The sequence below is a fragment of the Pleurodeles waltl genome, chromosome 11 (genome assembly GCF_031143425.1).
Source record: "Pleurodeles waltl isolate 20211129_DDA chromosome 11, aPleWal1.hap1.20221129, whole genome shotgun sequence".
NCBI classification, from domain to species: Eukaryota; Metazoa; Chordata; class Amphibia; order Caudata; family Salamandridae; genus Pleurodeles; species Pleurodeles waltl.
This window is the reverse complement of record NC_090450.1, coordinates 708,025,024-708,042,852: the sequence shown is the minus strand read 5'-3', so window position 1 is coordinate 708,042,852 and position 17,829 is coordinate 708,025,024. Positions and strand designations below refer to the sequence as shown.

The following is a 17,829-nucleotide window of genomic DNA, read 5'->3' as shown; positions in this document are numbered from 1 at the left end:
CTCCAAGTGCCTCTGGAAATGCTTTGAAGGGCACAGATGGTGCCCTCTTCACATAATCCAGTCTACACTGGTTCAGGGACCCCGCAGTCCCTGCTCTGGCACAAAACTGGACACTGACCACTCCCCTGTCCATCACCACCCCAGGGGTGGTGCCCAGAGCTCCTCCAGAGTGTCCCTGGGATTTGTCATCTTGGTTTCCAAGGTGGTGGGGCACTCTCAGAGCATCTGAGTGGCAGTGACGTCAGAGACCCCTCCTGATAGGTGCTTACCTGGTTAGGTGACCAATCCCCCTCTCAGGGATATATAGGGTCTTTCATCTGGGTGTTTCTTCAGATGCAGATTGCAAGTCAGGAATCCTCTGCATCCTTTACTTCATCTTCTACCGACGGATCAACCGCTGACTGCTCCAGGAACTCTACAAAACTGCAACAAAGAAGCTAAGACGACTTCTGCAACATTGTATCTTCAGCTCCTGCCAGTAACTGCAACAGTTTCGAGGTCATGCATCCTCCAAAGACTGCCTGTCTTCAGCCTGCACCAGAAGAACCAAAGGAATCTCCAGTGGAGTGACAGAGTCACTTGCCTACTTCAGCAGGAACCTCTCTGCAGAGACGACTGGTGGCTTGGGTCCCCTCTCCAGATGACAGCTGTCCAACTTTGGTGGAGGTAAAAGCTTGCCTACCCAAGCAAGACAGTACCCCCAAGCACTGCATGACTTGCAGTTGCCAAGGCTTGTGTGCGACCTTCCAAGAAGTTCTTTGTGCACAGCACAGCTTAGGCCCTCAGCACTCCATCCTGCGACACACAGCTTCCTGAGTGGTTCTCTGGCGGCATGGGAATAATTTGTGTTGTGCTGCATGGGACTCCATTTGTACCTCCTCTGTCCCTGTGCTGTGGGACTGCTGTGCATGCTGCCTTGTCTTCTGGGGGCTCTCTGAGTTGCTGAGAGCCCTCTCTGTCTCCCCCTCCTGAGTAGAGGCCACCAGGTCCCTCCTGGTCTGGGCAGCACCTTTTTCTGCTAAACCAGAGCTTTGCGTTTACCAAGGCTTGTCGGCAGAATCCAGCGACGCAAGCCAGACTGTATTCATCCATCCGGCATGTGGCATCTTCTCACCAACCAGGAACCCACATCAGTCTTCTTTGGTGCAATATTGACTTTGTCTTCTCACCTGTGGTTCTTCCTTTGCACCTTCATCCGGGTTAGGATAGGCCCTGGGGTGGAGTACATTACTTACATTTGGTGTTTTTGTACACTCCCAGCGCCCCTCTACACACTACACTTGCCTAGGTGGGAAACCTACTTTCGCATCCCACTATTTTAGTATATGGTTTGTGTTCCCCCTAGGCCCATTGCCTATTTCTTTTCTTGTTCAGGTATACATATACAGAAAAATAAAACATACATTAGTCTTCAGTAACATCCATCGTTAACAATCAATTTGTTTTGGCTGGTGAGATTAAGACAGCCTTTCTATCAGTCATCGTTCAATTAAATATTAATTCAAATCACTTTTTCGATAATAGTCCCTTCGAGATTTCTGTCATGACATATATTGCATATATCATATTCACAAACATTAGTTTCATGTATCTGCCCGCCTCCCCTATTCATAACTTATTGCTCCTCTAAATTGCTGAGAACCTTTTCATACTCCCGACACGTTCTGAATATGCCTCCTCGTAGTTCTTAGTTGTAATCATTTTATTTCACTATTTTTTCATAGTGGGAATCGTCTGAGTACGCCATAATTGAAGTATTAATGATTGAGCTACTGCAGAGATAATTGCTATAAAATATTGTTGGTACTTTGCTAGTTTACATGTTTTCTCAGAGACTCCAAACAGTACTAGATTTGAACTACCTCAGTCCTGGAGGTGGAGGTGTGATTCATTACCTCCTCTATTCCCAACCAGAAAGTAGTTAATTTGGGACAGTCAAAAAATACATGAAGCCATTTCCCCCTCGCATCCTGATGGCAGCGAAAGCATTGATCAGAAATTGACGGAAATATTTTTTGTATTTTTTCAGGAGTGTGGTAGGCCATCCTTCTAGAAAGAAAAGACATTTTTTATAATTAGCTGCCCTCAAAGATTTATAACCTATTTCAGAAATAATTCTCCACTCTTCATCAGATATTAGACATTGTTGTGTTGTACGAAGAATATTATCCTTGAATTCTATAATTTTTCCAGAAGCGGGTCTTTCCACTAACAATCTTTACCAATTTCCTGACCCAAGTACTTTACTTCTAAATAGAGCCCGCCATATTTAGTGTTCTTGGGTGCTTTCCTGGGGTGAAATAGTATTAAGAAAATGGGAGATCTGCTAAAAGCTCAGAAAGAGTTTAGTTGCCATATCGCCAAGTCTGGTTTCAACCTCTTCCCAAGTGATGTATCTAATTCTTAATATAAAATCTCCTGTCTCTTTAAACCCATTGCTCTTCCATAGGGCTGTCGATGCTTCTGGAAGATGTAAGCCAAAGTATTTACACTCCTGCATTTGTAGATAAATATAACCTGGCTGTATTTGATATGTTTTAGGTAAGATTTCAAGTCTTTTGCTAAAGTAATGTATATATTTATACCAAGATTTTTTGGGGAGTTTTGTCGTTTTTATAAATGCTGGGAGACTTATTGCTGATTCTGCAATCATTCTATTGAAAAGGAAATCATCCATAGTTGCTTCGATAGCTAAATGTCATGCCAATATATCCTGCAATGCGGCCCGATAATAAACTTGAATATTAAGAAGTGCCAAACCCCCTTGGCTTGTATTTAGTTGAATAACTAAAAGTCTAACCCTTGTTTTTTTTTTCCTCCATATAAAACGTCGTATCATGGTATCCAGTTCATGAAAATAGGAGCTGTTTATTCTTATTGGTACATTATTAAATAGAAAAAGGAAGAGTGGGAGAACTGACATTTTAATTAAGGAGATTCTCCCTATCAGAGTCAACGGTAGAACTATCCATCTATCGAGAAGTGCTTGCACTTTTGCAAGCATCCTAACATAATTAAGATTAAACAAGCATCCATAATTCTGTGTGATGTAAATTCCCAACTACCTAACAGGTGCAGATGAATTGGCTTTCTGTTGCAAAACATAGGGAAGATTTTGTGTTCCTGCGTTACATAGGAGAACCTCTGTTTTGTTTTCATTAATCTTATATCCCCCTATTTACGTGAACTCATTCATCTTATCAAGAACTCTTTGTACATTATCGATCTCTGGTTTTACATATAGAATGATGTAGTTGGAAAAAAGTTTGATTATAGGCATCTCCGGCACTGGTGCAATAATTTCCTTCGAACTGCATATTATCTGTGCAAGAGGCTCAATAAAAAAGACAAAAAGTATAGGGGAAAGGGGACATCCCTGTCTAGTACCTCTTTTAATCTGAATTGTTCCTCTAATTTTTGAATTGGTAACAATTGTAGCCTGAGCACCCTGATACAACCGCCTTATCGTTGAAGTAAATTGCGGAGGGAAACCTAATTTAGTTAGGCTGTATACCAAGGCTTCCCAATTAACTAGGTCAAATGCTTTCTCTGCATCTAACATAATTACTACTGCTTGGGTTATGTTGACTGTAAAGTAATCAATTGCCTGTAACAAAAAGTTTGTATTGAATGTCATCAGCCTATTGGCTACAAAACCATTCTGATCTTTATCTATTAATTGCTGTGCAGCTCGTGCGATCCTGATAGCCCAGACCTTTGTTAAGATTTTATAATCCGCATTTAACGGACTAATTGGGCAATATGCATCAGGTTTCAATGGATTTCCATCCTTCTTCAAAAAGCTAACTATTGTTGCTTCTTTAAACATTAAAGGTATTTCTACTCCCTCAAGAATTGCATTACATAATTCTGTCAAGAATGATGTGAGCTCTTCGCAGGAAGTTTTATAAAATTATATTGGAAAGCCATCGCCACTGCAAGATTTAGCACTTGGTATTCTCTGAATAGCTCCCTTGATCTCCGACGGCGAAATCTTCTGTACTACATCATTCAGAATCTCTAACGAAGTTTTAGGTAGCGTGATATGGCTATAATACTGATTTAGCTGCGAGAGTGAAACTGTATAGTCTATCTCATAAATTCTAGAACAATGTGACATAAACACTCGAGCTATATCCTTGTCTTCATTGACGATTGTACTAGTTTCAGAATCCTGGATTTGGTGAATTGTCTGCTTTTCGTGTTTTTTTACAAGTGGTCCAAGCTAAGTGTTTACCTATCTGTTGACTTTCTTCATAAACCTGCTGCTGATAAGTCCCTGAGCTAGCTACTTCCTCCAAAATTAAAAATGATTTAAGCTGAGCCCTCTTTTGGTTAAGATTATGCCTTGCCACATCATGCCCCCTGGTCTGATACATTCATCTGATGCTTTGTCTATTGCCTTCTGTAGTCTTTTTATTTGTAATTCTCTTTGTCGTGTCTTTGCTGCTTTAAAAGCAATAATTTGCCCCCTAGTGGTTGGTTAAAATGCCTCCCATACATTAAACAAGGATGCAGAATTTCAATTAAACTGGAAGAATTCCTGTATGAATTTTCTCATATCTGAGACCCACTGCTGATTAGTTTGCAAAGATCTGTCAAACTGCCATCTGGGTCTCTCTTTGTTAGGCAAGTCTAATTCTACTGTCGTCATGACCACGGAATGATAAGAAAAAGCATTTGCCCAAATACCTGAGTCTAGCTTCTTCAATGAGTGGGATACTAAAAAGAAATCTATCTGGGAGGCAGTCTTATAGCAATGTGAAAAACAGGAATATTGAGTGGTAACAAGGTGTCCTTCTCGCCAGTGGTCTGTAACCTGGAAATCACTTTTCATTACATTCAGAAGTCTTTTAGTTTTAGGTTTATGTTGCCTTTTCGCCTGGTTATTAGTATCTAGTGTTGTATCTTGAATATAATTAAAATTATAAAATCTATGTTATAAAGTTGCATTAGTGGCTCTACTTCATCCGTAACTGGACCATAGTAATTAACCAGATTAACTTGGGCTCCTGACTGTAAAACTTTGAGCCAGGTCCACCTCCCCTTGGGGTCTCTAATGACGTCTTTTCTTGCCCAGTCTAGTCTGTTACTGAGATATATTGCCACCCCTCTAACAGCCAACCTAAATGACACAAATAGAGCTGCAGAGAACTGTTTTGGAACATATATTTTGGGACTATTACTTTTCAGATGAGTTTCTTGAAAGTAAAGAACATCAGGATTGAATTATCTTAACCATTTCAACATTGCCTTATATTTCTTCCTATTTAAGATACCATTCACATTGCAGGAAATGACTTTAAGTTTGACCATTCTTATTGGTTAGTTCATTAATCATCCTTCTCCAACCAAAGCCAATATATGCTACTTCTTTAAAAAACTGAATTTTCTCAACGTAAGGTACCTCATTCCCTTTCCTTGCCCGTATCCCATCTTACCCCCCACCTTACGTGAACCCATCCCCCCCCCCAAAGGTGGCCTACACCTGGGACCCTCCCGTCTGGGCGAACCGGGACCACTCCCCATCCCCACCCTTATAATCCCACCTGGGTGCCTTGGCATGGCACAGAGTCACCGAAAGCAGTGGAGGTTATAGATAAATAACACAGTGGCAGAGTGTGCTGTGTTTACCATAAAATCTTCAAAAACAGTGGTAGGCCATCCTTCTAGAAAGAAAAGACATTTTTTATAATTAGCTGCCCTCAAAGATTTATAACCTATTTCAGAAATAATTCTCCACTCTTCATCAGATATTAGACATTGTTGTGTTGTACGAAGAATATTATCCTTGAATTCTATAATTTTTCCAGAAGCGGGTCTTTCCACTAACAATCTTTACCAATTTCCTGACCCAAGTACTTTACTTCTAAATAGAGCCCGCCATATTTAGTGTTCTTGGGTGCTTTCCTGGGGTGAAATAGTATTAAGAAAATGGGAGATCTGCTAAAAGCTCAGAAAGAGTTTAGTTGCCATATCGCCAAGTCTGGTTTCAACCTCTTCCCAAGTGATGTATCTAATTCTTAATATAAAATCTCCTGTCTCTTTAAACCCATTGCTCTTCCATAGGGCTGTCGATGCTTCTGGAAGATGTAAGCCAAAGTATTTACACTCCTGCATTTGTAGATAAATATAACCTGGCTGTATTTGATATGTTTTAGGTAAGATTTCAAGTCTTTTGCTAAAGTAATGTATATATTTATACCAAGATTTTTTGGGGAGTTTTGTCGTTTTTATAAATGCTGGGAGACTTATTGCTGATTCTGCAATCATTCTATTGAAAAGGAAATCATCCATAGTTGCTTCGATAGCTAAATGTCATGCCAATATATCCTGCAATGCGGCCCGATAATAAACTTGAATATTAAGAAGTGCCAAACCCCCTTGGCTTGTATTTAGTTGAATAACTAAAAGTCTAACCCTTGTTTTTTTTTCCTCCATATAAAACGTCGTATCATGGTATCCAGTTCATGAAAATAGGAGCTGTTTATTCTTATTGGTACATTATTAAATAGAAAAAGGAAGAGTGGGAGAACTGACATTTTAATTAAGGAGATTCTCCCTATCAGAGTCAACGGTAGAACTATCCATCTATCGAGAAGTGCTTGCACTTTTGCAAGCATCCTAACATAATTAAGATTAAACAAGCATCCATAATTCTGTGTGATGTAAATTCCCAACTACCTAACAGGTGCAGATGAATTGGCTTTCTGTTGCAAAACATAGGGAAGATTTTGTGTTCCTGCGTTACATAGGAGAACCTCTGTTTTGTTTTCATTAATCTTATATCCCCCTATTTACGTGAACTCATTCATCTTATCAAGAACTCTTTGTACATTATCGATCTCTGGTTTTACATATAGAATGATGTAGTTGGAAAAAAGTTTGATTATAGGCATCTCCGGCACTGGTGCAATAATTTCCTTCGAACTGCATATTATCTGTGCAAGAGGCTCAATAAAAAAGACAAAAAGTATAGGGGAAAGGGGACATCCCTGTCTAGTACCTCTTTTAATCTGAATTGTTCCTCTAATTTTTGAATTGGTAACAATTGTAGCCTGAGCACCCTGATACAACCGCCTTATCGTTGAAGTAAATTGCGGAGGGAAACCTAATTTAGTTAGGCTGTATACCAAGGCTTCCCAATTAACTAGGTCAAATGCTTTCTCTGCATCTAACATAATTACTACTGCTTGGGTTATGTTGACTGTAAAGTAATCAATTGCCTGTAACAAAAAGTTTGTATTGAATGTCATCAGCCTATTGGCTACAAAACCATTCTGATCTTTATCTATTAATTGCTGTGCAGCTCGTGCGATCCTGATAGCCCAGACCTTTGTTAAGATTTTATAATCCGCATTTAACGGACTAATTGGGCGATATGCATCAGGTTTCAATGGATTTCCATCCTTCTTCAAAAAGCTAACTATTGTTGCTTCTTTAAACATTAAAGGTATTTCTACTCCCTCAAGAATTGCATTACATAATTCTGTCAAGAATGATGTGAGCTCTTCGCAGGAAGTTTTATAAAATTATATTGGAAAGCCATCGCCACTGCAAGATTTAGCACTTGGTATTCTCTGAATAGCTCCCTTGATCTCCGACGGCGAAATCTTCTGTACTACATCATTCAGAATCTCTAACGAAGTTTTAGGTAGCGTGATATGGCTATAATACTGATTTAGCTGCGAGAGTGAAACTGTATAGTCTATCTCATAAATTCTAGAACAATGTGACATAAACACTCGAGCTATATCCTTGTCTTCATTGACGATTGTACTAGTTTCAGAATCCTGGATTTGGTGAATTGTCTGCTTTTCGTGTTTTTTTACAAGTGGTCCAAGCTAAGTGTTTACCTATCTGTTGACTTTCTTCATAAACCTGCTGCTGATAAGTCCTTGAGCTAGCTACTTCCTCCAAAATTAAAAATGATTTAAGCTGAGCCCTCTTTTGGTTAAGATTATGCCTTGCCACATCATGCCCCCTGGTCTGATACATTCATCTGATGCTTTGTCTATTGCCTTCTGTAGTCTTTTTATTTGTAATTCTCTTTGTCGTGTCTTTGCTGCTTTAAAAGCAATAATTTGCCCCCTAGTGGTTGGTTAAAATGCCTCCCATACATTAAACAAGGATGCAGAATTTCAATTAAACTGGAAGAATTCCTGTATGAATTTTCTCATATCTGAGACCCACTGCTGATTAGTTTGCAAAGATCTGTCAAACTGCCATCTGGGTCTCTCTTTGTTAGGCAAGTCTAATTCTACTGTCGTCATGACCACGGAATGATAAGAAAAAGCATTTGCCCAAATACCTGAGTCTAGCTTCTTCAACGAGTGGGATACTAAAAAGAAATCTATCTGGGAGGCAGTCTTATAGCAATGTGAAAAACAGGAATATTGAGTGGTAACAAGGTGTCCTTCTCGCCAGTGGTCTGTAACCTGGAAATCACTTTTCATTACATTCAGAAGTCTTTTAGTTTTAGGTTTATGTTGCCTTTTCGCCTGGTTATTAGTATCTAGTGTTGTATCTTGAATATAATTAAAATTATAAAATCTATGTTATAAAGTTGCATTAGTGGCTCTACTTCATCCGTAACTGGACCATAGTAATTAACCAGATTAACTTGGGCTCCTGACTGTAAAACTTTGAGCCAGGTCCACCTCCCCTTGGGGTCTCTAATGACGTCTTTTCTTGCCCAGTCTAGTCTGTTACTGAGATATATTGCCACCCCTCTAACAGCCAACCTAAATGACACAAATAGAGCTGCAGAGAACTGTTTTGGAACATATATTTTGGGACTATTACTTTTCAGATGAGTTTCTTGAAAGTAAAGAACATCAGGATTGAATTATCTTAACCATTTCAACATTGCCTTATATTTCTTCCTATTTAAGATACCATTCACATTGCAGGAAATGACTTTAAGTTTGATCATTCTTATTGGTTAGTTCATTAATCATCCTTCTCCAACCAAAGCCAATATATGCTACTTCTTTAAAAAACTGAATTTTCTCAACGTAAGGTACCTCATTCCCTTTCCTTGCCCGTATCCCATCTTACCCCCCACCTTACGTGAACCCACCCCCCCCCCAAAGGTGGCCTACACCTGGGACCCTCCCGTCTGGGCGAACCGGGACCACTCCCCATCCCCACCCTTATAATCCCACCTGGGTGCCTTGGCATGGCACAGAGTCACCGAAAGCAGTGGAGGTTATAGATAAATAACACAGTGGCAGAGTGTGCTGTGTTTACCATAAAATCTTCAAAAACATATCCCCTCGATTAGTATCCAGTTCAGCCAGCCCCATTTCCATTACTTATTGAGTGTGCAGAATTTTCTCTGCCGTCACTGTATGGATTATACTTGAGCGACCCTTGAAAAGAACTTTCAGCTTTGATTGCTGGAACAGACCAGCCTGGGCACCTGCTTTTTGAAATGCTGGAATCATTTCTCTCAATTCCCTTTTCTGACGAGCAGCGGTGGCAGACATTTTGGAGAAAATTTTGAAAGTATAATCGCCAGGAATCTGATGTACTCTTCACCTAATTGCCTGAGATAAAATGTGTTCTTTAATACAGTAGTCACCAACGTTCGCCAGGATTGTGCGAGGATATTTGTCGTTGGGTGATTGTGTGGACAGAACACGGTGAGCACGCATAATGGAAAGGTCCTGTTGATTATCCGCTAGGTCCAGGAGTACAAGTTGTTTAATAAGATTTGTGATCAGTTCTATAGTAGTCTGCCCATTCTCTCGTCCTTCCGGCACCCCTGTGAATCTTAAATTCCCTCTGCGTGAGCGGTTTTCCACATCATCCAGGCAAATCTGTAATTCCAGAAGATTGGCTTGACATTTGGAGACCGTGGGCGCTAACTGGGCACTGCTGTCCTCCAAATCTGAGACTCGCCGTTCTGCCTCCACTGTACGCAAATTAAGTTGCTGAATGTTAATGTTTATCGAGTTTAACTGTTTCTCAATTTTATCATTCGCTTCCGTTTGTGAAAGTTTTAAAGACTTAAGTTTGTTTAATATTTGGAGGAGCAGGGAGTCCTGAGGTTGCAATCTTGACTGTAGCGTCTCCTGAAACCCTGTAGGCGGCGTTACCTGCCCCTCCCCCTGTTGGCTTTTGCTAACCTGCCATAATCACCGAGGTTTGGCTAGTCTATGCCCGTCGAGCTGGGGGCCATGGCTGATTGAAAATCAATTTTAGCTGTGGAATGAGATACAATTATTCTTGTGGTAGGCTCATTATTGGCCATCTTATCCAGGGGTAGAGAGCACTTAGTTTTAATACTGCACACTGTTTTTAAAGATTTTGACGATGGACAGTCCATGTACTGTAAATCTCTAGGAGAGCATCTCATCACTGACAGAGGGTGAGGCGGGTATATGTCGGTATTGTATTTGTGATACCTCTTTCTGGGTAGCCGGAGACACCTCAGGGCCACAAGCCACACCTATGACTCCACAGGCCGCCTCCGTGATTCCTCAATGCCACTAGCAGCCCAGCGGGAGGACCTAATGTCATTCCCAGCTGGGAGAAGTAAATCTGTTTGGCCGGAAGCTTGAAACTTGAAGCTCTGTTTAACTATAGTTGATATAAAAGGGGGGGGGGGAGGCAGGGAATCCTATCTAGTACTGGTAGCCCCTAGTGGCCTCTATTAGCTCCTAGACGGGGGTATTCCGCCCCCATCTCCCACTCTGCCTAGCGTGTCTCACAAATGCCAATTTCTCTGCTTCTTACGGGAGGGCGGGCGGAGCAAAGTCTTAGTCTTGTCTCGTCCTTCAGGAGTCCCCCCGCCTCTCCCTCGTACCCTGTTAATAAATTTTATCAGCGTGCTCAGAGCAGTTGATCAGTGCTCGTTTGGCCGTCTTGCCGTCAGAAACACGGCTCGCGTAGCGCATCTATGAGTGTCAGTGCGTCTGATGCAGTGAAACGCGGCTTCCTCCACTGCACTTTCGGTTTCCTCACCCGCGGAGCATGACGGGAGATCCAGACGCGGCTTACCCATTGCAACCTATTGCGATTTTCAATGTTTGGACTATTTTCTGACAACTTACTTACCCATTTCTGGTTACTAGTGTATATAGTGTGTAATGTAGTTACCTCCTAAGGGAGTATAGTCTCCAAAGTATTTTTGGCATTGTGTGACTAAAATAAAGTACCTTTCTATCACTATGTCTTCCTCTGAGGCCACCCCTAGGGTTATCAAAACCACTTATGAGAACCTAAACTTTAAAAGTTTTAGGGTGCATTGCATGGAGAGAAGCCTAGGGATTGGGAAGAACCCTAACAAAGTTTCCTTTTAAATCTCCTTCTCCAGGATGACCAAGAACAGTCTGGTCACCAGGTAGAGGAATAGAGGGGATTCCAACCAGGTAGAATCAGGAGAGGGTCCTGAGGATGCAGGGGAGGGCCCACAGTCTTTCCACTAGCAAACCATCTAGTGTAGCTGGTAATGAGAGGGGATCACACACAAGTAAAGCTCCCTTCACAGCTAGAGGCCAGGTCACTAGGGTTACACAAGTTAGGGAAAGATCCACTTCTGCTAATGCCCATATCACCTCAGTCTCTAAAGGGTCCCACACCTCCAATCCTGAGTATAACTCCCTAGATAGGGAACTCCGAAAGCTGAGTTTGGAAGAGGCTAGAATGAGGCTGAAACAGTAACAGCTGGCCCTAGACAGGGAAACCTTATCTGTAGAAAGGGAAAGACAGGGGTTGGTGTTAGTTCCCCATGGTGGCAGCAGCAATAATAGTTTCAGAAGTTATGAAGTCAGGAAGGACATTAACTCCAGAAACTTACACAAGATTGTTCCCCCATCCAAGCTGGGTGATGATATCCAAAAGTGGTTTGCTGCACTGGAGAGGGCCTGTAAGGTACAAAGGGTCCCTCAGAAGCAGTGGGCTGCTACACTTTGGTTGTCCTTCTCTGACAAAAGAAGAGACAAACTCCTCACTGTAAGGGAGGAGGACTCAGACAATTACAACATTTTGAAAAGTGCACTCATTGATGGTTTTGGGCTCACCACAGAGCAAAACAGAATCAAGTTCAGGGAAACCAAGAAAGAATCTTCACAAGATTGGGTTGACTTTGTGTACTGTTCTTTCAAAGCTTTAGAAGGTTAGTTACATGGTAGCAAAGTGTCTGACTATGAAGGTCTATATAATCTGATTTTGAGAGAGCATATATTGAATAGTTGTGTTTCTGATCTGTTACCTAGTGGACTCAGATCTGACCTCTCCCCAAGAATTGGGTAGGAAGGCAGACAAATGGGTCCGAACAAGGGTGTGCAGAAAAGCTCATACAGGGGGTGACAAATAAAAGAAGAAAGATGGTGAAAAATCTCAGGACAAATATGGGGACAAACATAGACATAAAGATCCTTCTTCAGGTCCACAACACTCTTCTGGGGGTGGGGATAAAACCTCTTCTTCTTCACACTCTACACACAATAAAAAGCCTTGGTGCTATGTGTACAGAGGTAAAGGCCAAAGGCCAGGGGATAAGTCCTGTCCGGGTAAAGCCCCTGAGCCTACCACCACTAATACATCCACTTCAACTTCTAGTGCCTCTGTTAGTAGTAGTAATAGTGGTGGGACTACTGGCAATAGTCAAATTAAAGGTATAGTTGGGCTCACTTTTGGGTCCATTATAGAAACTGGGGTACGTGTAGAAACCCCGAAGACAGTTTCTGTCTCACCTGGTGGCATTGGCCTTGTCACCTTGGCTGCGTGCCCCCTTAACATGGAAAAGTACAAGCAGCCAATTCAAATAAATGGTTTTGAGGCCCAGGCCTACAGAGACACAGGTGCCAGTATCACTTTGGTGACTCAAAACCTGGTGTCACCTACACAACACCTCCTTGGACAGAAGTACCAGGTTACTGATGTCAACAACTCCACTCAGTCTCTCCCCTTAGCTGTAGTGCAACTTAGTTGGGGTGGAGTTACTGGCCCAAAGCAGGTGGTGGTATCACCTAGCTTACCTGTACACTGTCTCTTAGGTAATGACCTAGACGCCTCAGATTAGGCTGAGGTAGAGTTTAGGACCCATGCATCCATGCTGGGTATCCCTGAGGAATTGCTTCCTCTCATTTCAAGTGAAATGAAAAGGCAAAGAAGAGAAGGAGCCCTGAAGCCTCCGGATCCTCCTCGCCACACAGGTAAAAAGGGTTTCATAGTATCCCTTCCCCACCCTGCCACTAAGGATACCATTCCTGTGGTGGGAGAGACCTCTTCTGGGTGGAACCTGTATCAAGGGAGCCCATAGCTGCCACAGCTAAACTACCAGAGGTATACGTCCCTCTCTGTGGAACTACTGAAACAGATAAGCAGAACTGCACTGTTTTAGTACATTTGGAGAAACCCTCCAGCCCTCCCAGAGAAACTTTAGTGCAGCAGCCTTGTCCTTATATGGAGGCTTTAGGACAGCAGCCCTGTCTTGCTCAAACCCAAGAGAAACAGCAACCCTGTTCGCTCTCACAGCCATATGGACAAACGTTTTGCCCTGCTCTGCCCTTGCTGAGGCAGCATCCCTGTCTAGCATTGCAATCCTTAGGACAGCAGCCCTGTCTTGATATAGAAAAAGAGGGACAGTCACACTGCTCCACTTTAAATCTCTTAAACCTTACAAATAGGGAATCTCAGAGTAGGCACTTGCACTGTTTTCTAGGTAAAAATCTCCAAACAGGGCGGTTTACCTCCCCACTGGGAAGTAACTATAGAGTGGATGATAAAGGGAGTAACCACTCTATTGCAGATCTACTCTTCACTTATCACCACTTAGACAATAAAGTCTCAACTGGCCAAGGTTAGCCTTATTGTCTTTCGTTTGGGGAGGAGGGGTTATGTGAGAAAGTAGCCTCTTTCTAGCATGGTAACCCCCATTTTTAGCCTGTTTGTCAGTGTGTTTTAACTGTGTCACTGGGATCCTACTAGCCAGGACCCCAGTGCTCATGGTTTGTGGTCTACTTGCCAGTCTGTTTCACTGTTTTTGTCAGTATGCTTAACTGTGTCACTGGAGTCCTGCTAACAAGAACTCCAGTGCTTATGCTCTCTCTGGTTCCAAAATTGTACTTACATACTGGTAACCCAGTATTTCACTCCAATTGGCATACTGGTCCCCCCCTTACAAGTCCCTAGTATATGGTACATAGGTACCCAGGGCATTGGGGTTCCAGGGGATCCTTAGGGGCTGCAGCATTTCTTTTGGAACCCGTAAGACCATACAAAGGCTTCTTCAGGACTGCCATTGCAGCCTGTGTGAAATAGTGCATGCACTATTTCACAGCCATTTTCACTGCATCTATCAAACCTTCAGACTCTGAAGGCTGGGTGCAAAGTACTTAAGTGTGAGGTCACCCTTGCACTAGCAGAGGTATCCCCATGTTGTCCAGGCCCATGTTACCAGACTTCGTGAGTGCGGGGACGCAATTTTAAGTGTGCACTGCAAATAGGTTAATACCTATGTACAGCTTCACAATGGTAACTCCGAATATGGCCATGTAAGGTGTCTAACAACTAAGAAATGTACCCCAATACTGATTCATGTAACAACTGGTTGTAGAGTGCTGTTATTGAAAGTTTGTTCGGGGTATAAGGTTTAGGTGTATTTGACTGGACATCCAGGGCACAGGTGTACAAAGTGTGCTTGTACCGGTTGGGAGTATACAGGGTGATTTACAAGGTGTTCATGTAAGTTTTTGGGGTGGAGACTGCAGGGGGAACACTTTTCCAGGTTCCTAAATGGTTTACCCTAAAACCTTTCTCTTTCTCTCTCTCCTCCTCCTCTCTCTCTTTCTGTCTTTCTGTCTATCCTTCTGACCTCACACTCTAGGTGAAGACTTCAGAAGATCTTGCGGAGATCAGTGGCTCTAACATTCAGTTCATCTTCTGGCAGGATCTGGAGAATGGTATGAAAAACTTCGAATCAGGAATGCACAATGATTTCTTCATCTGTACAAGTGCAGAAGCCGGCACCAGCCCTGTAGAGCTGCGGACAGGCCCGGAGCTTCAGAAGGCTATCTCCGAATTCCTAGTGTCTGATTAAGAAATTAGGACAGCCCAGCTCCCAACCGTGCACCAAGAAGGGAAGACTCCGAACACAAAAGAGCATATTTTTCAAGGGCTTTCAGTGCCTTTGCGCATTGCAAGGTGACGCAAGGGCAGCACAAGCTCTTAAGTGAGACGTACTATGTCACTCGCAGAGCCACCTTGAACGGTTCTGCCTGGATTAGTAAATCTGGGGAAATGCAAGGCAGGGCAAGTCCCTGCCTTCCATTACTCTGCCTTGGGAAGGCATTCCATGGGTGAAGCGTGGGTGTTCCGACGCATCCACCCATGGTTTTGAGCACACTCCTAGATTTACTGACACTAGTAAACCCAGGAATGGGTCAAAATGGCACTGCTTCCCAGGGGAGACGAAACAAGGAGAAATATGTTTTTCTTCTCATTTTTCCTCTTTCTATGTGAGCTGCATTCTACAGCATACAAAGAGGAAAAAGTCTCAGAGGAATGTTTTGTGCAGGACAGTGTCCCTTCCTGCGTGAAACAACCCTACCTGCAACGCAGGCACCCTTTCACCATGGTGCGTTAGTTAGGCCAATGTTTTAGTTTCATGTTATCAGCGTTATACTGCAATCATGTAGATTGGGACAAGGATTCTCCTTACCTTGTAATACCTATCAGGTCTACACCCCAGCCTCAGCCACAATATCCTGTTAAACACAAAGCTCCAGTGAGGGAGATCCTCATTCAGCTAGAGTACCAGGGTTTAATTGAGCCCTGTGTCTCTGCAATGAATAACCCGTTATTCCCCGTTGCAAAACCAGACCATTCATACAGAATAGTCTTAGACTACAGACTTCCACTGTGCTAAGGTGTCACTATCAAGCGACAAAGATAAACAAAGGTATTCACTTTAGGTACTTTCCCTGTTTGCGCTTTCGAGGGGATTGTTTATATAAATTGCCACCCCAAGCATGTCTTGTTATCTATTGTTTGGGAACGAACCTACGTCAGGGGTCCTATCAGATCTGTATAAATACATCTCACACAGACAGCTAGTCAGAGGGATGCCAGTGCTGCTATCGATGCTGCACGTCGCCTTGGCACTGGCCCAGTCTTCGTGTCCCCACAGAGTCTGACCTAGAGACCTCATTCCAAGGTAGCAAGGGTTGGAGGGGCTCTTCTCATGGGCACATCATTTGCAGATTAGGTTTATCACACCTAGCTCTCTTTAGGTAAGGGGTTAGGTCCATCATGTTAGGGTATTAGGACATATATCATATATAATGTAATTTCATGTTATTGCAAGGTGGTGTGGGTATTTGTACTAATGACTCTCGTTTTCACAATTTTGTTTCTTGCATTGTTCATTATCCTAATCATTGCAGCCCATGCACTTTATCTTACTGTTAATAAAAACCTATTAAGACTTCTACTGCATCTCTTTCATTGCCTGTGTTTGATTGAGACACGGTGTTAATGTGAGAAAGGGGTAATCTCTGTTTAACCACAACACTCCCTGAGATGTTGCACTCTTGAGTCCATGCGTAAAGGGTTTTTAGTGAGGTACTGTTTGTGACCCGGGAGGGTGGGACGACAGTTGCAACTTGTTGTAGGACTGGCCTAGCCACCTACAAACGTAAGTACTGTCCTCCTTAAACCAGCAGTCTTGGCTAGAGCAAGAGTCAAACTACAACATGGCACCACCGACTATGGTGTTTAGGCACTCAGTTACAGATACCCTGACTATCACTGTCTCACATACAACAGGTACCCTAACTACAATTATACGGAGCCGTCCGTGGTCTTAGGGAAAATCCTCCTCAGCTGAACAGGGAGCACCTGAGTAGGCTGTAGGTTGTTCGAGTTTGAACTATTAAAAGGACTTTTCTCCCCACTTGGTGTTCCATCTCTGTTACCCATTACACAATATGGATAGATATTCCTGAGAATGCTAGACATGCATTAAAGTAACACCTAGTAGCGCATGGCTTAACAGATGAGGGTGGGGATGTCACATTCATAGTAGAAGCTAAAGAAGGCTTACTGAGCAGAAACATTCTACACATGGGTTATCTTTCCTGAGGAAGACCAAAGATCACATACATTCCACACATACAGACTAGCTAATGTACCACAACGGTACCGATCATACCAATATCTTGAAATACCGATCACCTATCAAGAACATTAAAACTGGTTTAATGGCTCCCTACCACACGTAATACAACCCATGAGACTAGGGGCCAGATGTATGAAAAGTTTTTGCACTCGCAAACGGTGCGAATCGCAAAAATCGGCCGTTTGCGAGTGCAAAAACGTGGTCTGCGATGCTTGAAAGGCATTCGCAGACCAAAAATGAGAAATCGGAAAAATTTCGATTTTTTGTGTTGCGACCTGGTTTTGCGAGTCGCATTTTGCGATTCGGTATTTCCAGTAGGAAATTGCAAGGCGCAAAATGCGATTCGCAAATTCCAAGTCGCAAATAGATGCATCAAAAATTCGCAATTTGTGATTTTTCGCAGAATGGCATTTTGCACATGCAAAATACCACTAAGTGAAACCAGGTTGTAACCAGGTGCAACCTAAATAAAGAGGCCCAGAATGCCTCAGACTCTTTTCCACAATGGCTGCACTCTACGTCATGGCGAGGAGGATGAGGATCTTGGCAGGTTTGAGGAGAGGGAGGAGGAGACAGGAGCGCATTTTCAGAGTGCGCATTACACTTTTTGACCAGACAGAGGAGGAAATATTTGAGAGGTATAGGTTGAACTCAGCCATGATACTTGATCTGATAGCTGAGCTACAACCCATACTGCA

The 17,829-nt window shown here is 42.7% G+C and overlaps 1 protein-coding gene across 1 annotated transcript in view; it reads left to right on the top strand.

The window, feature by feature from the left end:
* The window catches only part of LOC138266025 (uncharacterized), a 341,072-nt gene extending 324,630 nt beyond the window's left edge, over positions 1-16,442 (top strand). The window contains exon 8 of the mRNA XM_069214333.1: positions 14,840-16,442. Within this exon, the coding sequence (XP_069070434.1) occupies positions 14,840-15,052 (213 nt within the window). The 3' untranslated portion in view covers positions 15,053-16,442. The remainder of the gene's footprint in view (positions 1-14,839) is intronic.
* The last annotated feature ends 1,387 nt before the right edge of the window (positions 16,443-17,829 follow it).